This window comes from Drosophila gunungcola, assembly GCF_025200985.1.
Source record: "Drosophila gunungcola strain Sukarami chromosome 2R unlocalized genomic scaffold, Dgunungcola_SK_2 000079F, whole genome shotgun sequence".
NCBI lineage: Eukaryota > Metazoa > Arthropoda > Insecta > Diptera > Drosophilidae > Drosophila > Drosophila gunungcola.
In genome coordinates, this window is record NW_026453177.1 from 224111 (window position 1) to 249046 (window position 24936).

At 39.7% G+C, this 24936-nt stretch overlaps 2 protein-coding genes and 3 non-coding genes across 12 annotated transcripts in view; 3 read left to right on the top strand and 2 right to left on the bottom strand.

Annotated features, from left to right (window-relative positions):
* Positions 1–903: 903 nt before the first annotated feature.
* On the bottom strand, positions 904–17138 carry LOC128256960 (E3 ubiquitin-protein ligase goliath). 7 transcript variants are annotated; one of them, XM_052987707.1, is made up of 9 exons: positions 16571–17138; positions 16327–16502; positions 5498–6132; positions 5304–5436; positions 4044–4161; positions 3832–3983; positions 3677–3773; positions 1487–1843; positions 904–1418 (listed from the first exon to the last, which is right to left on the bottom strand). In XM_052987707.1, exons 3-9 carry the CDS (start codon positions 6054–6056, stop codon positions 1002–1004), a joined length of 1833 nt encoding a protein of 610 aa, XP_052843667.1. In that variant the 5' UTR covers positions 6057–6132; positions 16327–16502; positions 16571–17138; the 3' UTR covers positions 904–1001. The 7 variants fall into 7 exon arrangements, with proteins under 7 accessions (XP_052843667.1, XP_052843670.1, XP_052843669.1 ...); XM_052987710.1 differs by lacking the exon at positions 16327–16502 and having other exon boundaries at positions 16703–17138; XM_052987709.1 differs by lacking the exon at positions 16327–16502 and having other exon boundaries at positions 5498–6129; positions 16696–17138.
* Trnaa-cgc (transfer RNA alanine (anticodon CGC)) lies at positions 4289–4360 on the top strand. The gene has a single exon. It is a non-coding gene; the product is annotated as a tRNA-Ala (tRNA).
* Positions 4825–4896, top strand: Trnaa-cgc (transfer RNA alanine (anticodon CGC)). Its single transcript has one exon. It is a non-coding gene; the product is annotated as a tRNA-Ala (tRNA).
* On the top strand, positions 5166–5237 carry Trnaa-cgc (transfer RNA alanine (anticodon CGC)). Its single transcript has one exon. It is a non-coding gene; the product is annotated as a tRNA-Ala (tRNA).
* A 1663-nt stretch (positions 17139–18801) lies between the features above and the next one.
* LOC128256958 (protein jim lovell) overlaps positions 18802–24936 on the bottom strand; it is a 30456-nt gene continuing 24321 nt past the window's right edge. For both annotated transcript variants that reach the window (XM_052987700.1, XM_052987699.1), the window contains 2 exons: positions 23538–23669; positions 18802–21090 (listed from right to left, as the gene is read on the bottom strand). In XM_052987700.1, the coding sequence (XP_052843660.1) occupies positions 20252–21090; positions 23538–23669 (971 nt within the window). In that variant the 3' untranslated portion in view covers positions 18802–20251. The remainder of the gene's footprint in view (positions 21091–23537; positions 23670–24936) is intronic.

A 24936-nucleotide genomic window follows, 5' to 3' on the forward strand; every position in this document is an offset into this window, starting at 1 on the left:
ACATCGAAAGGCTTCGAAGCTGTGGCTCCTGGTCCAGGCATCCGCGGCCCTCCTGTTGTGTTGCAATTACGGCGCGTGCAGGCGACGCTGGCTTCCCTTCCACATTGAAGAGTTCTTCCTCTGCTGCTCGCTGGTGAGGCATGATGATGAATTCTTATTAGCTGTCTTTGGCTGCGGCAACTTCAACCGCTGGGCTTCCTTAAAACTTGTGCTCTATTTCTTTTGCTGCGCGCCTTAGGTGGGATCAAAATGTGGATCTCCCCTGCGCTGCCGAGTTGGGATTTATCTACGGTCCATTGTCAGATTCATCCACGCAGAAAAAAAATATATATAATGTCAACATAAGACAAGAAGGGAAACTAACTTTGGTTAGCCGAAGTTTACATACTGAAAAATGTGTAAAACATTACTGCGTTGCAAACTTCGGATTTAAAAATGTTACTGTTTACAAAAATTTTCTTTTTTTTTGTCGTTAAATAACAATTAAATTTTATAATTATAAACTGTAGGTAACCTTTTTAGATAGACAATCTTCGAATTTTTAGATCACAAGGTTTTCTAGTTGTGAGTTAAAAACCCGCATTTTGTTTATAAAATATTTTTTTAAGGTAAACTACTATTTTTTAGCAACTGCCTATTTTGAATAGGTTGTGGCAGTTTTATGAAGTCAATGTTTGATTTTACGAATGCTGTTTTTTTCTGTGTGTGGGTTCTGCTGCTGCCTGGCTGTCTGCCCTTAACAACGTATCTGTTTGTTGGGATCAAGCCGTGTTTAGCGTTTATACTGTATGCTCAAGGCGCACGCGCATATCCTTCATGGAATGGGCCCTCAGTTCGGTTTGCGTAAACCGAATGAGGTTCAAAGAGCAAAGAGAGGTCTAGCATGCCCTATCCCTCAAATGACTACTCACAAAGGCGGCTAAGCATTTTTTAAACAGATTCTAAGATAGATAAAATATATTTTATACAATTATTTCAGCAAATAAGCGTAAGCAACTTTTTCACTCATTGAGATCGACACCTTGACCATTCACTTGAATGGTTATTTGGTCACAGGGTCCACTTGCATCGGCCTCCCTATCCCTCTCCCGATGTACTACTCCTCGCCTGGGTAGCGAGCGCAAGGATATCTCCTCGCTCTCACGTCTTATGAAGCGACGCCGCGTTCTAGCGAAGTCAAAGGCTTCCCGCTGCCTCTGACGCGACTGGGCGTAGGCGGCGTCCGTCAACTGCTGCAAGGCCTGCGAGGAGCTGGTGCGCCGAAGCTGGGCGACATCGAAGGGAAAGTGGTGCTGCACTTGGCCAGATGCCTGCACAGAGGGCTGGCGCTGGCGACCACCAAAGCATCCAGTTGAGTAGCGCCCATCCGCAGATCGCGACCGGCAGTGGCGGGCCGACTCCCGCGCACTAAGAAGTTGCTGAAAAAAGAAAAAAATTGAGTGGAGGTGAAAGTGGAAGTGTAATTTCTTATTTCGTCGTTTCATACCTGCTGCATTTCATCTTTGCGCATTCGGCGCAAACCCTGCTGTTCCTCGAGCTTGTTGCTCATTAGGCTCATCCAATCACGGGCTTGTCTCAGCGATAGGGAGCTCTGCGAGCGTTCGGGTAGTCGGGTTGGAAACAGCATTTCGCGGGCTCCAACAACACTGCCGCTGTCGAGGACAAATACTCGCGGAAAATCGATTACAAAGTCGCGGCTTCGAATAAGTTCCGCCAAGGCGCTAGGTCTTGTTTGAGCCGTTTCAGTTACAGGCTCAGCAGAGACGTTTCCTGCTTCCACACTTGTCAGACCCTGCGGGGGATCTGGCTGGTACTCCAAAATACTTTCCTCACTGCCTAGAAACTATAACAAAATAGGTCTTTCTAGTAATTCCACTCTGATTCGACTCCAAGGAAAAGGTGATGAAAGCAGTTCTAAATGCAAGGTGCGGCGACTTTAAAATACATTTTCAAATTTCAATATTTTTATTGTTTTGGTTCTTAAAAATGTTTGAGTCTACAGTTTGTAAAAGGGGTTTAGCAAAGATATTGTGTCTTTTCGATTAGTTTAACCGATCAGCATGGTCTTTTTCTGAGATTGAAGCTAAAACAATCTTAATCAAAACAAATCTTCAATAGGCACAAGTTAGCTATTCGATAAACTTTAGAGTATTTCAAACAGATAACATATTTCAGAACTTAAAAAATGATAAGGATTTAACATTGAAAGGTTTTATAAGAGCAGCTTCAAAATGTTTTAAAACGTAGTCAACCATTCTGTAAAGCCACCAAAAATAAATTAATGCAAATAAATGACGCAGGCATTACGAAATAATTAAAATAAAATATTTTTTGATTTATTCAATGTGAACAACTAAAAGCAATACTTTGGCACCTTCAATATTACAGAAAACGTTAATAAACAATATGCGCTGAGTGCGATTGGTGTTTGAATCTCTTTATGTGTCTAATCGGCAGATATCTCGACTTCGCATGCCTTTGACCAGCAAAACAGTCGCTGATTTTGCTATAATTATTGCATTTAACATTACATCTTCTACAGCTATAAGATATAGTCATTGTTTATAATTGTATTGGTATATTATTTAAGGTAGGCATAGTTATTGTAGTACTCGCAAGTAATTTCCTTCGTCTACTTTTATCGACAATTCTAATCCTTACATAGAACTTAAACATTTACCTTAAACCGTAATGCAATTTATTCATAAATCCGTTTTCAAGTTGAACTTCTAGCGGTATTTTGTAATGTTGCTTAGATACATATAAATGTGCGTGGGGTTCTTGTAAAAACTAAAATTGAAGTCTTCTCATCGGCACTTGTAAGTACACAGTTTTTAAATGGGCTTATTTACAAATAAGTGAATATATCATAGTTCAAAAAGCCTTTAGGTTACTCTGAATCGTCATCAGCACTTGTAATGTCAGGCCAAGAAAAAAGTTAATCCTTCTAATCAATAATCAAGTTTTTTTTTCTAAGCAATACCTAAAATTCACATATAGTACGTACAAAATCTCACAGTTTAAGTTTTAAATACCTAACTCAGTTAAAATTATTAATGACTGGAGCTGACAGAAGAATGAACTTTGCTTGTAATTGGATCATGTAGGTTGCTTTCCTGTAATGTTATATGTTTACTACAATTTTCGATGCAAAGTCTTTGCCAAAGCAAGATGAACATTGGTCTGGTTGAAAGGATTTCAGATCTTACAAATAATTGTAACTTATTACAGCTTACTATTGAATACCTGCTCGCGGGATAGTAAATATGTACACAGTAAGTTGAATGTTACAATAAGTCTAATTCGTGGGTGGCTTGGAAATATTTTAAACGTCGGTCACCTGATGGCTGGCAGTACAAATAATAGCGTGCGGCATTGTGGCGGGAGCGGAGTTACGTCTGGCAAGCTCCGCTACCACCTGCTGCGGGTGGTGTTGGTACGCAAGCGGCTGTAGCTGTTGCTGGATACTACTGCTAGGACTACGACTACGAGGGAGATAGTGGCGAGGAGCGAAACTACTGATGTTGCTAGCCTGTAGCTGCTGGAGGGGTTGCGGCCCCATCGGCAAAGCCACCACAATTACGGGCACCTCCTCGATGGAAGGATGGGCTACAGCCACCGCGGCAATGGGAGCTGTGTGCTGCGGACTGGGAGTTTGATATATTTGGTCACCCACCACATATCCGTAAAACTTGAGCACGTCGAGCTTGCACATGGGGCAGGTTCGGTGCTCGATGAGCCATGGATCGATGCAGTTTTTATGAAATTCGTGCCTAAAAATATGCTGTTCAGTAGTTATCCTATTGAAAGATAGGAGAGCAGATCAATTACTTGCACGGCAATATCCGAATGGTATCTGTGGGTTTATAGGCCTCGATGCAAATTGCGCAGCAGTCGCTATCCAAATCCTTCTCGTCGCTGATTTTCCCCGTCTTCGTTGGGATCTTCATGATGGCCTTTTTGGTAACCGAGCACAGATTGCGCTACATGGGAAAATATAATGGATTAGTCTATGAATATGTTTAACAAGATGCGCAGCTCACAGATTGTTGATCCTTTGCCTGCATGTACCGGAACCTCTGAATGTAGTAGAAGATAAGCCAAACCAGGGAAATAATCATCAAAACGATGAATGATATGGAGACGAACAGCACTGACGTTCTGAAAAATATATAACAACCTCATCATTTCGTCAAAGAGCAATAAATTGAACTGCTTATTAGTAGTTGATAAAGCAGAACATTACATGCCGGGGCTGTATTTGGAAATTGTCGCGCCAATGCGGCAAGGGGACGTAGCTCAGTGGTAGAGCGCTCGCTTCGCATGTGAGAAGTCCCGGGTTCAAACCCCGGCGTCTCCATAAAAGTATAGAGTTCTCTTTTCTCTTATTTTCTTTTTTTGTTTATGCTGTTTAATAACTATTCCGAACTAGTTTCATTTTATTAAATTGGAAAAATGAAATACAGCAAGAAAAATGTAAGCACTGAATACTGTATAATTTTGACTTAACGAGTTAAACCCAATTACACTTCTGGCTTACTAAAAAGAAAGATTCTGTTTCCAAACAAACTAGGCCGTTTTAAATCTTTTCAGTTGAAACTTTTCCAAAAAGTTTTCTTTCTTTAGCATTGCATTTTGAAAAACGCGGAATAAACTTCCGCTGAAAGGGTAGTTATCTAAAATTAAATAAGAGTGTTTAACATTCGATGAAACAAAATATATATTAATCTGCCTTGCCGACGTCATGATGGTAAAGCAGTATTCAGTCATTAGACAAATGTTGCCTCAGCTTGTAACTGTCAGTTGGCCACAAGCATAGCACATGGGGACGTAGCTCAGTGGTAGAGCGCTCGCTTCGCATGTGAGAAGTCCCGGGTTCAAACCCCGGCGTCTCCAACAAAGTGCGTAATTGTATTTTTTTTTTTTTTTTTTGAGGGTTTAGTTGAAAAACTACTGTTGCAATTAAAAACCAGAGCTGCAAGTGATATCAAAACGCACTTTGCAGTATTCCGCTAAAAGAACCATTAAACTAAAAACAGAACGAAATATTGAGTTTAAAGTGTTTGTAGATTTCGGTTATTGTTCGATCTCTTAAATTTTAAATATATTATTATAAATTACATTATCCAAATTGAATAAATACTCGAAAGTTTCTAGGATTCTAAGGGGACGTAGCTCAGTGGTAGAGCGCTCGCTTCGCATGTGAGAAGTCCCGGGTTCAAACCCCGGCGTCTCCATGCTAAGGAGTTTTGTTACCTTTTTTGTCTCTTCTTTTTCAACTGCCAATAGCTGATAAAACTCACCGGTTTAAGCTGCTGACGGTGCGTACTCCTCGTCGTCCCTCGATAATAGAGATGGTGACATTGTTGCCCCTGTCCACACTGTCCACTAGGTCCTGTCCAATGTTCTGATAAGTTATCACTGCGGCGATGCTTCCTAGACGAATACAAATTCACTATTATTAGCTGCGAAGCTTAGTGTCAGCGCTCCATCTCACTTGTCTTGCCCTTAATCTGCATCTTCTCCAGCTGCATCACCTGCTTGTCATTGTAGATAATGACACCGGCGGCGTTCTGCTGGTAAACATGCTTAACTTTTTCCTCAAAGGTGCAGCGTCCACGGCGGACCAAGGCTATCCAGGTCACACCCTTGTCTGGCGTTGGGGTTCCCAAAGTTCCGCGGATGTATGGTGTGCAGGCGTAGTCGTCACTGACGTTTTCCGTGGCGCTGATGTGGACCAGACGCCCCGTGACGTTCAACACCTTGCCCTCACCGTAGCGAGCCTGCTCCTGAGCAAAGTCCATGTTGCACAGTGTACTACCATCTAAGTACGACCAGTTGAGGAAGGCGTAGTTATAGACGTCCACTGCAATTCGGTCCTCCATTCCGGAGAAAGTGTGCGTGCCGTTTCCTGGTCTAAAGAAGCGCTCCAAGTCCTGATTGGCGATGGACATGGCGGCCACTAGGGTGGTGGTCGTTGTAGGGGAAGTGAATTGTGGGAGTCCCCCGAACAGTAGCACCAGACAGGCCAGTAAGAGCATTTCCCGTAAATACATACTGCGGTTGGTTTTCAGCTGTTTTCGTTTCTAATCAGAATAACGCATCTGCCTCTGAGCAAGTGTGTTTTCGCTACTGAAACGAAAACGACAAAAGAGTTTATTAAAATTATTGGAGGTCTGTGGTTATCAGGCGATAAGCTGCCATACTCAAAGCCAGAACTAGCCGCCTTCTGTCCCAGGTTGCCCCACCCGATATGCGCTTTATCAGTAACGCGCAGTTTTTCTTAAGGCGAGCAAAGCAATATGAAAACAAAGAAATAAATATTAATTTTATTTATACAACAATTTTTGGGCTCAAAAAAATATGCATTTATGTACCCCTGTACATCGCAAAAAACCAATACCATGGGATGAAGCGTGGGTGTGTAAAGTTGTTCTGACTTTGAAAAGTGGTTCGGGATCTGGTTTGGACGGCAACCGCCTTTTTCTGCCTCCGCGTTCAAGGCATAACTGACAATTTGCATGCGGACAGTCTTTCACTGAAGTTGATACCTGACCGATAACTACATACTACATTATTACTCGAATTTTGGGACTATAAGAACCATACAAATTTGCATATTTACTCATTTGAGTTTGGCAACAAAGTGAAGAAGTCCGATCGTTGATTTCAACATGCATTTTCTGCTGCCTACTTTAAAATCTGTGCTAATGAGAAATAATACAAGTTTCCTATGTACTAAAACCGGTTTTTCAGGCCCTTATGTCATATATAAATTTCTTTTTCTAAACAGTTGCATATAAAAACAATCAAAAATGTGGCCGCTAACAGCATAAACATACATAAGTACTTATTTATGTATACTACTCGAAGTACGCATTTTTTAAAGCAGCAACCAAATTTAAAAAAACTCTGAAAATGCCATGTTTGTTTTCATATTATACCCAGAAATTAATGTTGGCAGAAAAAAATCTATTTTAAAATTAATAATAAGGGTATAGGTTAACCGTGCAAAAGTATATACATAAGTAGATATACAAAGCATTTCCGGTCATAATCAACAGCCGACACGACTTGTGGACTCGAAGAATTTGTCCTTCTGCCAAGCTTGATAATACTAAAACATGAATTATAAGAAGTATAGATTTTTTTTTATAAATAATACTAATGCTAGTCGTATAACCGGAACAGCAAAATCATTTGTTGTCATTGTACGATGTTGAAATTCTTGATACTGAATTCGACAAAAATTAATAAAATAATATTATGGGAGCCCCAGAGAATGTTCTTCGATTGTTCTTGTGCATAGGTATTTGTTTACTTACAACAACTTGTTTGGCGCATGTGGCGGCTATTGCACTTCTTTCTGTTTATTTTTAAAATCCGCATTTATTCATTTTGGCGAATAGCCAGCGGGCAATGAAACGATTTGCCTTTGTTTATTTGTGTACACTATATATATATTTTTTTTTTGAGTCTTAAACAACTTTAACTTTTGTCTTAACTTTTATTCACGGAAAGCCAAAAGTGACTTTTTTCGTTCTCTTCCAGTTTTGAAGAAGTAGTTTAATTTTAATCAATTGTCATTTTAATGATACCACTTAGGCATTTTGAAATTTAAATGATTTTATTTAATTTTTATCAAACCTTTTCTTTAAACGTGTGCGAAGAGTATTCACCAAAAATGTATATGTGTATGAAGAAGTAGAATTGGTGTACATATATACATAAACACAAAAGAGCAAGAAACAAATAAAAGACGCAAAGGTAGAAAAAGGAAGAGGAAACTGTCAGTAGATTAAAACAAAGCTAAAAATAAAATTTTACTATTTATTCTGATATTTTTGTGTTTGTTTTATACGTGATTTGCAAAAACGTGCCTCAAATGACAATCTTGTTACCAGCATTTTATTGTCTGCAAATACAATAGAGTGTCTTGTTTTATCAAAATATGTGTGCGTGGATTGGCTCTGCATATAAAATAAGGAAAAGAAACCACGCCAATGATAAGACATGGGAAAAAACTTGGAATTAATTTGTCTACGCCGAAGTTAACACAGTTCAGTATTTTTGTTGAAGATATTTTTTAATTTTATTGCGAGAACAAAGCGGGAAAAAAAGAGGCAGAGGCGTTAGTAAAATAAACGTATATTATGTCCTTATATGTTTTGCCCGATGGTTAACAAGTTATTGTATTGCAGTGTATAATAAGCAAGACCTATTTAAAAAAACACAAATACTGCTATTATGCCATAAATAAAACAGAAGGGTGTACAATGCAAAAGCTAAATAATAATTGCAAAAGCATTTTAGCCAGTTCGAATGAATGCACCTTACTTATCCATGTATTTCCTAAATGTTTTTAATACTCACTGCTTTTAGAAAAGTAAGTTATCTAGCATGCAACGATTTATGATACTTATGTTCACGAGCCAAGAAATTGCTTTATCACAGTGGTTGGAACAGCTTCCTTGTTTTATACTACTGATAGTATGATGGGAAAATGAGAAGCCTACATTGTAGACATTACGTTTTCTAATATGCATGGACGTAATTTGGATTGACGGAGTGCAACAAGCAAAGGCAGCCCCTCCATTCCTCCTTCTTGTTGCTGTTTCCTATTCCTTCGATAGGATTTCCTCATATTATTGACTGGAGCATGTAAAGGGTATAATTACTTGCCAGCTGTTGAGAACTGGTAGCCATTAAGTTTCTGAATTTCTTCACTTTTGTTTTCAATTGTTTTTGCCCATGAAAGATGAGCTTTGGGGGCTATTGGCCGACTGCCCAATATATAATGCTCGTCTTTATTTGGTAAGTGCATTTTAATATCACTCTCTCTGCAAATTATCTTTCAACCATTCATCAGAGCTTTACTATAGTTGTGCCATTTTCATCTCATCATTATGTTCTCTGAGTAGTGGTCGTAAATGGTCATAATTGGATGATGTTCAAGGGGAAAGCGGTTGGTGGGTGTGCTATTTTAAACTCAAAGCAAGGACATTCGAAAATTAGTTGGGTTGATGAAAACAGCTTTGAGAAAAAATATCAAGCTTAATTTGTAGGTTTTTAGCTAATTAATTTGCCTTGGACTCGAAACGATTTTGTCATTCCGGAACCTTGGACATTGGCCAAGAAGGACTCGTCGGAATCGTCGCCACATTGCAGTGCAGACTTGTAAATATTTATGATGCACGTTGCTTTATGATTTGCCGATAAAGCCAATAAAAACCTTGCACCTCTAGGCTGAAAAAGTCTCTCGTAGTGTCAATGCATTTGCTTGGAAGTGGTGTAAGAGTGCAGGTATCCCAGTTGATACGACCATATAAATATTAACACCCGCTACTTGTGAGTCGCCTTCTTCGCAGCCACGTTCCGAGCGCGGGGTTGGCGGTGAACGGTGTAAAGAGCTAAAAATACCACTGCGGCGTACTACCGGATTGTTATTCTTCTAGTGTTTGTCGTTTCACTGAGTCCGCCCGTAGGTGGTCGGGGAGGCCAGAACATGTGTAAGCCAGCGCTGGCAACGACGTCATAAATCTTTACACACCTCCCGAGTGCTGTCCACTCACAACCAGCCCCAACTTATCTTTCCCCTTCGCTGTTAGTCGGAATCCGACTTGGATCAGCTTTTTTCAAGCCCACGCCAACCCCTACCCGAAGCACCCATTCATTAGCCACTCGAACGTCAGCAGTGTAAAAACGTGATTTCCGCTATTTGCCTGTTGGCACTGTTTGAGTATAATTATTTAGACGGATTTAGTTGTTTGGGTCGATTTTGCAATTTTTAAACGGGCGCTTTTAGAGAAAACTAACCCCTTTAAATGTTTTTTAGAAGAGTACAAAATTTTCTTAATACGCAATAGCTTGCAAACATTTTTAGCTGTTTACAAAAAAAAAAATCAATCCCCCAAAAGAATGATACCACGGAATGAGAACAGTCTGAACTTAGAATCTGAACTTGTCTTTTGATGTAGGGCTTTTCATGAGCTCGCACTTGGTGCAAGCACTTGATAGCCAACAACAGCTTACTGGATATTCAGGTGTATCACCGACAGCAGAATGTTTGGCACTTGCTAATTAGTTTGCAGAACCCATACAGACTGCACCCCCAACCACTAGCCACCACACTTCCTTGTGTCTCCCTCGTTTAGGCCATGGCAACGTGCTGGCGATTTGCAATTTGCGTGCCGAGATTGCTAAACAATATCGATTTTTATAGTACGTCGAGCTTTTTAATCATCGATAGAAGGAAGCCTCATTTGGTTTCTGCCCCTACCCTGTCTGATCTCGGCTAACATTAGACAAGTCGCATTTGTATCCAATTAGTGGGAAGATTTAATTTTTGTCGGGTGACATTTGTAACGATATTAATGTCTTGTCGGGGCTTCTGCCTTGATCTTTTTATTCCTTTTCCTATGCGTCGACCTACTGTTTGTCAGCCTCTTATTACACCTATTTTTCGTTTAAAGATTTCATTTGTCATTTGACAATCTCTAATGCGGAAAAATAATTTAATTCTTCTTTTATTTTTTTTATTTATTCTGCTTGGCCAATGAGATTCACATTCTCGGAAACAGAAAAAAATAAAATGAAATTTTTTTAAGACCAGAAGGCAGAAGGGGCTCGTCGATCGCATTCCACTTTGAAACGCAGACTCAAAAGATTTCTGGGGGTAGAGCGCCAGTGTATAGTAGTTCTCCGACTCCGCGCAGGCATTTGTCGACTTAATTAACGCCGCCCTGGGTAGTCGTTAGTTCAAAGACATCGGCCCTGAGAAAGATATTACCGATTGCCTTTGCATGCAAATGCATCTCCAGCAGCGCCTTGTCCGGGGAAGGAAGGAGAAGGGGCGCCAGAAGTGACGCACTCCTGGAGTGCGACTCGTGTCTATTTGTGACTGGGACCGTCTACTGGTAATTGTGAGTCATGTCTTAAAAGTTTCGACTGGGGAGTCTCTATTTTCCATGTCTTGTGTAGAAAATGAAAAATAAATTTGGAGTTCACTTTGAGATAATTAAAAAACCCATCCGAACTAATTTATAATTTCAAATTATGAAGGACTGTAATGGGACAGCCTGAGAAAATAACATTGATAATATTATATTAAAAAGATTCAATTACACCTCTGCTAATCCAATTTCGATTGCCCTCTATGGACTCTTATCACTTGCTTCTTTTGGGGATGCGAAACAAAAGCCATCGCAAACATTAATGATTAATGAGACTGGAGATAAGCTAAACGTTTTATAATATTTGGTACTCTTAATCACACAATATTAATGGTTTATGAGGCTGGGGGTAAGCTAGACTAGTTGTTAATATGACATGTGGATTTTAATCACAGAATATTTATTTTAACCTTAAAAGCTTTTGATTTAATGTGTTGTAGAAAAAAACACAACAAAAGTTCTTATTGGGCACTTGAATATGTTATTGATAGCTCCGAAGGCGTTGAAAGTAATTAACCACTCAATGGGACAAATAAAAGCGAATTCTCCCGATACTTTCCACTCTACAAGCGTTAGATTTCAGTTTATTGAAACAAGTCTAAACTGGCCATAGCTGTGTAAATGCGGGGATAACTGACTTCAGCATGAGACTCTGGTCGCAATGACAGACTTCGTTACACAAAGGTCTTTGGGGACGCACTTGCTAACACTCTCGTCAGTTGACTACTCTAAATATTTTTTTTTGCCCTTGCTAAAAACACAGACAGCTATAGCTTTTATAATATATTTTCTAAAATGTATTAAATAATAATTGAAAAATCGACATAATTTCGTTGTTTAAGTTGTATGTCACAAAACTCAAACTTAATCACTCTTATTTACTTTTTCGATAAAGACCTGTCCGACTAGGCACATTTGCTTCATACGGATTATTTAAAAGTTTCTATCGGTAGCTGTTTTACAGCAGTTTTTATAGTAATTCCTGAAGCAATATTAGTATTGTGGATGTTTGCATTAATGGCTGCTGGAACCAGTCAATTATTTGATCGTTAGAACTTTTAACAGTTTCCATTTCTTATTTACTTCCTATTTCTTATATTTTACTTTTTTCCGTCTTGATTTTGATATCTTTGTTGTAGATCTGCATAATTATTTTAGATTTCGATTTTTAGATTTTATCTGAATTTCACTTTCATTTCACCGCAGAATGTGTTGTCTAAACGGTTATTTAATGAACGACAGCTATCGCTAGGCAATTATGCCATAAATATTTTCCAATTAACATAATTCACACACATCAGAAACGTGGGTGCATTTAAAACTCTCTGACTTTTCTGTTTTGCCACTTAATGAGCCATTTGCATAGTCAGTAATTTTGTGTTTCTCTTTCGTGACATATAGCACAAAAAGTGCCGTTAAGAAAGTCAACGATTAATGTTGAGTAACTCCATTAGATTTCGCTTGATATATGTGATGTCGAAGCAGTCGAATTTCTAGTTTCATGCTGACTGCGAACTAATGGTCAGGGAACTGCTTTGTCAAATAGAATTCCGTGTTGTTAACAAAATTTCACATTAATTTTATTTATTTATTTATTCACCAATGGATAAATCCTTATCTGGCTATCAGCTAACTTAAATTTAAAACTAAGTATTAATTAAAAAACTATTCCCTAAGTAATTGCCTAAGCACATCCTTCTTGGATTCCCAAACCAATCGAATACTTAGCGGCAAGGAGTTAAAAAGTCTTAAAGTTCTTAAGATTGGCTCATTCCCCGCATAGTTAGTCCTCGCAGCACTTTCAAAATATGGGATGACGGTCCGGAGACTCCTGGCAGGGATATTGAATTTAATTGAGCTTAATATGAGTGGACTATCTATATTACCAATTATAACATCATTGATAAAGAGCAAGCTCGCTATCGAACGCCGATCTACTACACTGCAGGTATGCAGTAGGCAACATTGGCTAGAGTAAGCTGGCAAAGGTTCCGAAAAGTTTAACGGCTGAAGTGCAAATTTTAGGTATTTTTTCTGCAGTCTCTCAATTCTATTGATATGAACAACGCCTGAGGGGTTCCAAATAAAGGAAGCATATTCCACTCTTGAACACACAAATGCTGAGAACACTGTCAGACGTGAGTATGGGTCCTTAAAAAGTATAGTGTTTCTTTTGACAAATAATTTTGTTTGTATATTGGTGTCTATTTAAGTATCTTGAGTTGTGGCTAACCAATTTAGCTAACCTATGTTGCATTTTACAACTAATATATAACCATTCGACTTTTAATGACAAAATTCACTTTTCAGGTACAAGCTTAACTGAGAGATAAGATAAGTCAAAAAAATTTTCTTTTGAATAACATGACTCTTTGAAGGATCGTACATACGTCCTTCATATTTCCAAAATATAATGTGCAAGTCTTAAGACTGCCGATATCGTAGCCTTATCGAATTTTATTGCCCTTAATGACGATGGTCATAGTATTAAATTATTTATATATTTTTTTATAAATGTTTGTACTGATTTATAAAATACATAATTTTTTTACAGCTGCCAGGGCGTAAAAACTTTGGCTTGCCGTAGGGCTAAATGGCTCTTTCTTCTTAAGCTAGCATTTTTCTAAGCAAAACAAGCTTAGACATAGAGTAAGAAATATTTAGAGACACCATTTGCTCTGCCCGAACCTCTGCCCAAGCTCTACTGAGAGCAATGTTCGAAGTTAAATTTAATTTCCCACCCCACTAATCAGCTTTTGGTTCGAGCTTGCAATTCGGTCCCGCGGTGAATTTGCAACTGCACTGCTCGCACCAGCCCTTAACAATGAGAGCGACCAGTTCAGCTGCAGAAACTCACTGCGGGGCCAAATTACAAGTTCAGATCGAGCCGTGAGAAACTGAAATTGTCTTCTCTTTGTATCCATGTGGCATCACTGGCAGAGCGGCATCAAGAGAGGCGGCAGAGCAAATGGCGCGTCTATAAAGTTTCTTACTCTATGAAACAAGTCAAGTTCGTTGGTTTGGTCGTTCCGCGTTCCGTGTTTTTGGTTAAGTTCGGGTTCGTTCTCAAGTTTAAATTTAAGAATTACTGTTATTTGGTGTGTGATATTAAGTATTTTTTGTGTAATTTAAGCAAGTAATTGTCGGAAACCAAAACCAAAGCTAAAAAGCCAAGCCTATCCCAACAGTGTGCGAGTGCCACAACAAAGTGGTGACTGCTGGTTAAGTTATTTTTCGAATGCGGCAGGCGATAAAATAAATAAAGCCGAAAAAACAAAACACAAGCCCCAGAGCATCGTTTAGCAAGAGCAGCAAGAACAACAGCCAGTGAGGCAGCAAAAGGCAAAAACAAAAACAAAAGCAACGGCAAGAAAAAGAAGACGAAGCTGAAAATCGAGGCGATGATGATGAAGCTATTACCGAGAGAGCGAAAAGCTTCGGCCACAACTAACAGCTGTTAGAAAGAGACAGGTGAGTAGGTTTGTTTTTGTTTGTTTTTTTCCTTCCAGATCCTTGATCGCGCGGCATCCTCCGTCCGCCTCTTTCGCAAACTCATTGCTTTTAATAAGTATGTCAACGATAAAACAAGGAAGGAAGCAAACTTTGGCAGGTCGAAGTTTATATACCCTTGCAGCTATTGCCAAAATTAAATGCTCTTTAAAACATATAAATTTAGATTTAAAAACATTGAAGCTATGACGGTTTTTAGCTCAATTATTTGATCTTCGATTCGTCCGAATTTAATAAATTTAAAAGCATAATTCAAAAGAATAAAGAATGTATATACTTTATAGGGTCGGAAATGTCTTCTTCACTGTGTTGCAAACTTCTGACTCGAATTATAATACCCTCTGCAAGGGTATAAAAATATACCTCGACTTGTTTTAATTTTCTGTGGTAGACAATATTATTTACAACTTGAAAAAGGTTAAACACTTTTCACTTCATTCCCTGATTAATTGCCAAGTTCATTGCACTTAGAGCTGAAGAATGGCAAAGGGCGCTTTGGCGAGTAAACAATGGGAGGCAAACACTGAACACCATATCAACGACAAAGAACGTCAAACATACTGGCGTTCTCTAATTGGGCAAGCAAAGTGTAAAATTAAATTTTTGTTTTTTTATTTTTGGTCCATGTCGGGCAGCTGCGATAGAAACTGAAAACACTTTATTGACATTGTAATACTTCCTCTAAAAACTTCCTTGTCTAAAACTTTTCAACATGAAACTGTTTAAAGTTATTTTTCCTTTTCAGATGTAGAAGGGAACCATTTAAATCAGGGTACTATGAATACCCTTCAGTTAAAGTTGCACAAGTGTGTGTCACAATTGACCCGAATATACTTATTGTGCTACACATTTAGTTCCGATTTGACATTTGAAGCAAATATGTTTGTTCTACAACCAGTTCAATAATCTTAATGCTACCAGTGAAATTGCAGTTCTTTAAAAGAGAAACTAGTTTGGACGTCGCTTTTCACTTGGCGCGTTAGCGTGCTTGAGCGAGAATCGCTTCGACAGAGAAGCTGTCTGCGTATAATGCAACCAAATTCACGATATACATACAAGCGACACAGTTCGTTGTCAAAAATGAAGCAATAAAATTAGACTAGTGACAACAAATATAAGAGTAACAACAGACATCGGTTAAATGGGAGCTTGAATTTTGGTTTAAACAAACTGTAGATTAAAAGGGAGTTGAGAAGATGATTGGGCATGCGCAGGTCATCTTTTCTCTTTAACTATTGCGATGATTTGTTTTCTTTGACGACTTGAATATTTAAACCTGCCCTGCTGAATTTGCTGTTGGTTTCCGTATACGCTTGAAGGCAATGACTGTCATAGAACAACAATAAAATGAGTAGTTGGGAAAGAGAATACTTAGGAATAATACCAGCTGTAGTTAGCTCAAGCTTTGAAAACACTTTTTCTGCACCAAATTGATGAAGAAAATTATTAACTTGGCCCAAACTTGTCCTTTTTGAATTTTAGCTACAGACGAGTTTGAATCGCAAAAAGAGTTGTCCGATTTTCTACTGGATTCCCTTATTTGCGGACTGTGTTGCAGAAGAGGGAGAAAAAGCATTGGGCCTACTGGTCTTTCGTTTTTATTGATTTTTCCCCAGACCTTTCCTTTGTTGCTGCGGAGCTGTTGCATTAATGTTATATGAATGCTTTGCGAATATGTACCTTTAATTCTTTTTGATTTGATTTTGAATATGGTCCCACATAAGGAGTCAACATTTTTTTTAAGTGTAGTTTGTTTGGGTATAGATTTCTAGAAATGCAAAACTTGAACTCGACATTTTGTTTGCATCTGGCTTAAAATAAGTTGAGAGACATAGGAAACAAATTTATATTTTTGGATCAGTACCTGGTGCATAAATTATCGGCTCATCTAATTTATGGAAACAAAAAAAAGCTGTCTGTCGTACTTTCAAAGTCTATCTTGTTTTGGTTCAAGCTGGAAAGCATTGAACTTTTGCTGGAATTTTTAAAGTGCGTTGCCCAACTCTACGTTATCAGTCTGCGTTGACAAACAATGGTTTGCTAAGAAAAACGTATCTTTTGTTATAATCACTTAATAAACACTTGTGCTATAAAGCAAATTGACTCACCTTAAGCCAACTGAATGTATACAAAATTGTCGGTATTTTAGAGCAACGAGTTGAAAGAATGAAGCCAGAGTGAAAATTTTAAAGCGGTTGATACTTTTGTTTCCCCAACAGCTGTTTGTACCCACCACTCACTCGTACAATATAAATAAACAGCAGATACTTTCTTCGTTTGAGTGCATTGAAATTTATCTGCGCTTTTTAATTTTCTTGACGTATTTTTGTATTATTTTGTTTTTCTGTTGCTTCACCACCTATTTTTTTTGTGTGTTATGCGAACGCGCTATAAGGGCTTGAGATATGCGTTTTCTGTTGTTGGACTTGTCTCTCTATCTCAAAACAATTGCTGTAGAGCTTTTGCGATCCTGCTGTTTCCTCTGGATATTGCCGTTTGTTAAGTTACAGTTGAGTAAGTTCCGACACGATTATTTAAATATAAGAAAACTGACTAGCCGAGAAAAAAACAATTTAGTATAGATCCGCAGATACGCGCGGAGCGTCAATCTAGCAGCAGACGGTTGCCAGCCGACGGATGTATCCAACTCGACTGATTCAACTAGGCGGAGAACTCAAGTGGAGAGGCGCCCAATTCGAATTCGAAATGGAAATAAAAATACAGATTCAAACAACGCAAGCGCCTGAAGAGCGTGCAGTTCGAAGAGAGCCGTAAAGAGCGCAGAGCCAGCAAGAGAACAAAAATAAGGTTTACTAACATTAGCCCATAGTCGAAGTATTTATACCCAGCAGTTATGGATGATAGCTTAGAAGTCATCGAGCGACAAATTATAAAAAAAGAATGACAGAATTTCGGTGGTTTGGATAAACAGTCATACCAGACCTTCGTTGATAATTTATATATTTATGCTGCCACATATTCAATATACCCTGGTTCTCTGTAATTTTATGTTTTCGCTTTGAAACACCTCCACCGAAGGCTTAGCGCGTTATTTTTAGATCTCAGTGGCCTGGCCCAGTACGGTGTTTATGCACATGTCACATGCCGTATTCCTATGCATTTCTTGTCATTTCTTGTCCGCCTGGTTCGGCAATGTGACTATCTCGACGGTGTCGTTGTTTTAACTAACTAATTACTGTACTGTTTTAAGGCCTAGTAATTAGCCAGGCTATTACCAGTAAGCACAAAACATCCCCGACCGAAATCAATTGGCAAAAGTTTTGACAGAAACTCCGGTTTTTTGAATTCGCACCCGCCCGCTGCTTCACCTGCTCCTTTTCTTTTTTAGGTAAATTCAAGTAAAAATCAAAACAAACCAATGTCAAACCATATCGTCAAATTGTGCAGAGACGTCACAGCGTGACGCAATAAAAGTATTTTTTCTTCTGTCCCAATACAGCAAAGTTATAATATTTTTTCATTTTTTTTTCCGATTGTGGTCCAAACCTGCTCGACTTATGTACTACCTGCAATAGAAAGAAAACTTTTGGGAAAGTTTCATGCAGATAGTTTTAAAACTGAGAGACTAGTTAGAAACGGACGTTGCCCAGGAAAAAACAAGCGTTAAAGTTTGAACTAAGCTGACCCCCTAATTAACCCCCCAACAATTGCGTGATTCGAGGTTGGACTACCTAGGAAAAATGAGCGTTAAAGTTTGAACTAAGCTGACCCCCTAATTAACCCCCAAAAAAAAGCAAATTGAAATAGAACTTGATTGCGGTTTACTAGAGAATTAGGTCAAACATTTATTTCGTGGCGCCATCTGTCGTTGAAGTTCCGCTGGTGCGCCACCTCTTGTGAAGTTGAGCCTTGGCGCCCCCTGTTGGCGATTTACTCTACATTCATTTTGATAAAGGTCTTCAGTTGGTTTTTGATGTCACAAATGTAAGTTGGCGCCATCTGGAGGGAGCTTAGGAAAACAGGTAGTTTTTGTATAAGAGATTTGTAGCAAAATAGTATTAACTCTTTTATTATTTACAAAAAAAAAAAAAAAAAAAAAAAAAAAAAAAAAAAAAACATTTTCTTAAGAATTTTTCTTTTCTGTTTCTGTTAGATATTTACAGTCAATTTGTAAACCTTTGCAGAGGGTAGATAATTGCAGTCAGAAGTTTGCAACGTGATCAAGACATTTTTGACACTATAAAATATATAAATTTGATCAGCATCAGAGATGATTTATACATTTCCGTCTGATTTTTCACAAGATAAACTTTCAGTTGTAAAGCTTTTTGGATGAAACGTTCCCGAAAGTCTTATTTCTTTTGCAGGTAAGTATATAGGTCGGAACGGGCTGCTCCAATTGGAGTAAGCGAAAAAATACATTTAAAACCAATATAACTTCGCTGTTTTTAATTTCTACAAATATACTCCATATATATTGATTGGTTATTATTTGGGTACAAATTTTTTTAGAACTTTAAATTTATTAAAATATTAACGGAACGAAGAAAAAATAGAACGGAATATCACCAAAACCTCATTGTTTTTAGACAGACTCATAAAAATCCTTTCTTGTTTAAATAAAGATAAACATTTGACGTTTTATTTAATAACCTTTGCTATTTATTGTAATGCATATACTTTTTTTTTTTACTTACATAAGTTTCTGTTGTAATATTTAATATTAAAATATTTTATTTGAGCTTATAAGGTATTAAAACTATGTGCGGAAATGTGTCACATTGTGTATTTTTAATCGGTCGGTTTTGTTCAATTCCTTACAAATAAGATTACAAAACGGATTTTTCTGGGTTATTCCATGAGATTGGCAGAGATTTACAAAGGGCATCTGCCAATAACTAGGAATGTCGACTTTTGGTGAGGGGAATGTGCAACTATGAGTGGTTAATATTGGTGCTGATGTTTTCTATACAATTACGAATTTTCTACGAGAAAACTTACGACTAAAACTATTTTTTTTTGTTTTTCTTTTATAAAATAACATTAAAAATTTTGGTACAGTCATCGGCCGTGTAACCGATATTATCAATACTACTATTCGCCATGTTGTATAACTCTCTCCCAAACAAGCAGGCCGTGGCAATCGGTTCCACAGCCTGAGCAGGGGGCTAATGTTGTTTGTTGGTTTGGATTTCCTCATATATACACAATTTTTATCTTTTCTTAACCTTCGCTCTTTTTGATTATATTCCTTTCCATACTTAAATTATATAATAATACAGACTGTAATATATATTGTTTTTATGTATTGCCTCAAATGCTTTGTAAGCTTTGTCATATCCAATTACAATTATCCAAATTAAAGCAAAATATTAAAATTATATAATTGGGAATAGGAACTAAAAGCACCAGCAAAATTTACAGATTTTTTTTGCTCAAACAAAGGGGAACGTTATCCTAGTAAATCAATATTGTCCTTCACGGGCACTAAAAAATAAAATAAACTAAAAGTAATCATATTGCATTCGGGTTAACATTCAAGTCCTCAGCGATGGCAGCGCGTGGCTGATGGTACAGTTGGCAGAAACGGCTGCGTTTGGCGGCTCCATCTGCGTTTGGAGCTGGCGTTTGGTTCGAAAGCGTTTCAGCTTGCGCCTGGCCATGAATAGGTCCGGCTTAAAACTGAGCTCACGGCAGGCCATTTGGTGCTGGGCGGGTCGCATAGGCAGGGACTGTGGGGTCGGGTTCTGCTCATGGTTCAGCTCGAAAGCAGGGAAGTATATTGGATTGGCGTTGGTAGCCCCAGTTGCCCAATCCCGCCACAAGTTTCAATCCTGCCCGGCCGCCCCATTCGATTGCGACAGTGGTGGGCCCGTCGCGCTCATCTCCCGCCGCTGGTCAAGCGAGTGTGGCATCCCAGGGCCCGCGAAGTCATCGTCTATGGAGGAGGACTGCTTCGACCCCACAGACTTGCAGTCCTCGTCCATGGTCACGCCCAGGTGGTGCATGGCTGCCGCAGCGTGGTGGCGCTCTGACGGCGGCAGCAGATTCAGCATGCTCAGGGGAAGACCGGGAAAGCCGCCGGCAAAGTCCGGGTAGAAGCCCTGCGGGTTGAACGGGTTGAAGAGGGCATTGGGACCGCTCAGCAGATCGGGCTCCGAACTGCCGCTGCGAGGGCCGCCAGGTGGTCCCAGGGGAAGACCTAGCTCCAGGTCCAGCGGGCCCAAGGGTCCAAGATCCCCGGAATGCGGCACGGAGGATCCGTTTCCAGAAGTCGGGCCTCCGCCTTGGGCATTGGTCGAGCCACCGGAGCCGTTGTTGCTCGCGGAGCTCTTGTCCTTCTCTTTATCTTTGCGCTCCTTGCTTTTCTCGCTCTTGTTGGAGCCGCTGCTGCCCCCGTTGCCGCCGCTAATGCCCATCTGCAGCATCTCGATCGGCGGACCACTGATACAATCCTTTCGCAGCTGCTCGAGCTTCAAGCTTTTTCCGTACTTGCCCCGCACATACATAAGCAGGGAGTTGTAGGGGATACCGAAAATGCGCGAGGCCTGCGACGTGGTCATCTTTTTGTTCCAAACGTGCTGCAGTGCCTCCGTCAGTTCTGTGTTGGTCCAGGAGCGAGGAGGACCTCCGCGAGGCGCCGAGTGCTGCCCCTTTGGTCGTGGCACTACAAAGAAATAAGTTAAAGTGGATTAGAACAGAGCTTCTCACTGCGAGGACGTTAGGCAGGGATGAGGAAGAGGCACGACAAGGCGCCACAAGCACGAGTTTATCGCTAAGCTTATATCTGCTAATGTTTCAATCTCTTGGCCTCATATGCTGCCTAGACAAATTTGCTGAAAAGTCACCCATTGTCTGGGACCTACATAGCGAAGCGGCTCACTTCAACTTGCCTTCAACTCGTACACACCCTGCTATGATTCTTAAGGTGCACCTTTTATTGGAGAGAGCGATCATTCTGCACTGTCGAAGAAATAAGAACGCTGTGGAGGTTCCCAACCTGACCTGCCCGGCTCGGCTTGGCTCTCCTCTATATGCAAATTAAGAGTGTGCAGAGACTGCGGCGTCACATGCGCCGCGAAAACTCAATTTAGATCACCAGATATCGGCTGGCACCGACTAAAACGCCAGCAAAGCCACAGGTTCCTTTCTGCAAAACCCTTTAGCTGCTTGACAACGGCACAGTCATGTGCCGGTAAATATAACTATGTGGCTTCAGCTTACACTAATTCACTGGTTGCTTTAGCCTGATCATATGAATTTTCCTTTATTTGGCAGTCTTGAATACTTGGCTTGTCCGCAGTTTGGACTCTTGCTTCGGTCTAGAGCAGCTGGGTCACCAGCAAGGTCTGACCCTTCGATTCCAGTGAAAAAGAAAATACCAAAAATGTCTGGTGCTGTCTAATGAAGTTCCACTAGACCCAACGGTTAGCTAAGTCGGGCTTTTACGTGAACGCAATTTGAATTTGGTACAAATGGCAAATCACGTTTCACAGACGGGCTCAAAACAATCACCGAATGAACAAATAAATGTGAACAAATCAGTTAATCACACCCACACGATTGCGAGTCCCAGAATTCGAGGCGATCGCATCGAAGTTGTCCGTGTAGAGCTTCTTCAGCTCCTGATAGGTATCAGTTGCGAAACGGGTTTTGCAGATATGCAAAGAATATCGTGCGATACGGCAGATTAGCGTTTTATTTGCCTGCTCACATTGTTGTAATTGTATTTGTAATTTCGGCATCATTCTGCACGCCTCAAGATGTAGATTAGATAACACTTTACAAATCTTCTTTGGATATTCTTCACTGAAAGATTTCCAATATATGATCACGACTTGCTTTGTTATTCCTTCAATTGATGGGTTCTTGAGCGCAAGAAAATTAAGCGATTAACTTTATCGTGAGTAAAGTGAGAAACTATGTCCACTTTATATTTCTTTCACGTTTCTCAAGCTCTCTTGTCTAGCGCCTGGAGAGATTTAAAAGCATTGGCCAACATAAGTTTGACTTTAAAAAAGGAAAATAGTAATAGCCAAGCACTTAACCCATCAACGCGGGTTGCATGTCACATTACCTGTCAAAGAAACAAGCTCATATGTAGATTAAAAAATCATATCTTCACATTAACCCTTTTCATTCCTTATTCTTCTCATTTGTCAATCAGTTTACTGGCTGGGTATAATTGATTTGTGAACTACACTTATCTAATTCGTTTGATTTCCTGGCTTACAAAAAACTTCATTAACTCTGAGGTTTCACTTGCTTCGCATCGTCCGCAGGTGAACTGAGTAAAAAGCGAATTTACTTCCACGCCTCGCCCATTTGTCAATCAGAAAAAGCTACGTTTACGCTGTCGTTTGCCTGCGATATGCATAGGTGCACATGTAAGAAACCAATAAAGAAACAAACAAACCATTTCTCGAACGGTTCAACGATTGCATCGGCGCACAGGAAAACCGCAGAAACAAATTTGCCGCCTCACATGATCGCACGAGCGATCAGTGATCGCATCTGGAACGGTTCGAGGAGGGGAGGAGTATAGAGGAGAGACATAAAATGTGGCTTAAACGAAATGAGTATAGTGAGTTCAGTCTTAGCTGTTTTTTTTTTGCAGACGATAAGTTTTGAAATGAACTTAATCCAACTATACCCTCTTGGTTGATTTCCTAATAGAATTAGATTATATAATCAGTTATAATTTAGGTCAGCCACTTACAAAACTGGTTAAAACCTTTCTATTTGCTCTTCAATTATCCGCAATCGATTTTCTTACTGCCCCCAGCTCGAATACGTGATCAAAAGTGCAGCAGATCAATGCAAGAGGTACAAAGGTAGAAGACTCAGTTTGAACTCTGCAGCCCGAGCGAGGGATCAATCAGTCAGGTGTGAAGTATTGCAGCCAGGCACGGAACCGATCGGCCTACAAGCTCGAACGCCTCAACGTGATCGACGCCAATCATGTCGAAATTATTTCAAACTCTTGAGCGGTAGGGAGGTGTTTGGGTGTTTCTCTTCTGGGGTTCGCCATTGTCTCCCGGGTTAATTAGTTGTTTGCTCAGCTTGGTGAAAGTTTGTTCTTATACAATTATTTAATGGGCTCCTTGTACTTACTTTTTTTTTTGAGAAACGGTGGTGCCCCTCCAGTCATGTCTCTCGGATCGCTCATTTCCATTAGCGGATTGTACAGCTTGCCAGGATCCATCCCAGGAGGAAAGAGTCCGAGTGGGGAGTCCAACCCAAACACTGCGGATAAAAATATTGTCATAAATTGATTGCCTTATACCAGAGCCTCACAGAAAAACTTTTATTTATAGCAAAATGCACTTGTCTTATATAAGAGTTACTGCATTGGGCAAATACAGCATAGGCAAGCGACTCATTTTCCGGCTCACTGAAGCTGATTAGCTGCCAAGACAATAGACGCAAGCACACTTCGAAAAGCGGTTACGCCAACCGGTTAGTAAACAATGGAACATCGTTATTCTATTAATATTTTACGCTTGGAGTGCACTCCTACACATGAGTGAAACAATTGAAGCGCTGATGAGCCGAAGGCTGCAGGATCACCAAGGATGGGACTCCACCAAGAACCTTTCGCCTGCTGGGAAGTAACGCATAATATTGCCATTGTGCTGAATGATTTCATAAGTCGCGCTGCGGACTCCAAGATGCAAACAAACCCCGCAAAACAGACAAGCTCACATTCAAAAAGAAGGAGGCGAAGACAATGTTCAAGCATATGAATAAGGAAACGTATCCCGTACTTGTATCTCTGTCTGTGTCTCGAGGATGTGTTGTATCTGCAGCATAATGACACAAATAACGAGCGCACATTGTTTGACTCTGTTTTCTCAAGTAGACATTACAACACGCTGCGTATACGTTATGTGCGTTATTTTCTTCCCACTTCTTTTGACTGCACGAAATTAGTGGATTTTTCTTTCAAAATCTGAAGAAGCTCAAGCAGGTAGAATATACTGCCCACACCACATGTCACAAGCTATTAGTTCAATGATTTTCACGCCGAAAATATTTCACCAAAAAAAAATAAATCACATTCTTCATACGAACGACAAACGGTGGTAAATCTCTTACAGGACTGTCTGCGAGGTCCTGTCAGGGGATGAGATTTGTTGTAACAATCAGTGGGTAGCATGAACTTAAGGAAGCGGTAGGGAATTAATCGTACCGTAAATTCGACAGAAAATTTGTGTACCGTATATTCGACAGAATATATTTTCTTCAATTAAGTGAACTAAAATTTGAAATTAAAAATAAAAAAAAGAAGTTGAAAAGAATAAAAAAGTCACATAATTTTGGAATACTCAGTACTAATAACTTTTGACTTTTAAACGTCCAGGGTAAATTGAAGTCAACTACTCGTGACCATCAAATCTAGAGTTCTGTGCTTTACCGTATCCTTGGCTGGATCGTTCATTGCCTGCAGCCTGTTTATTCAGTAGTTAGTGATTTGCTCGAATACGACGGGACTTTGGTGCGCCTTACTCGC

Coding starts and splice junctions, on each gene's coding strand:
- LOC128256960 (XM_052987710.1), bottom strand. CDS start 6,056: ATGTATTTACGGGAAATGCTCTTACTGGCCTGTCTGGTGCTACTGTTC. Junction 5,437..5,497: donor GCAGATTAAGGGCAAGACAA/GTGAGATGGAGC, acceptor GTATTCGTCTAG/GAAGCATCGCCGCAGTGATA. Junction 3,984..4,043: donor AGGCAAAGGATCAACAATCT/GTGAGCTGCGCA, acceptor TTTCCCATGTAG/CGCAATCTGTGCTCGGTTAC.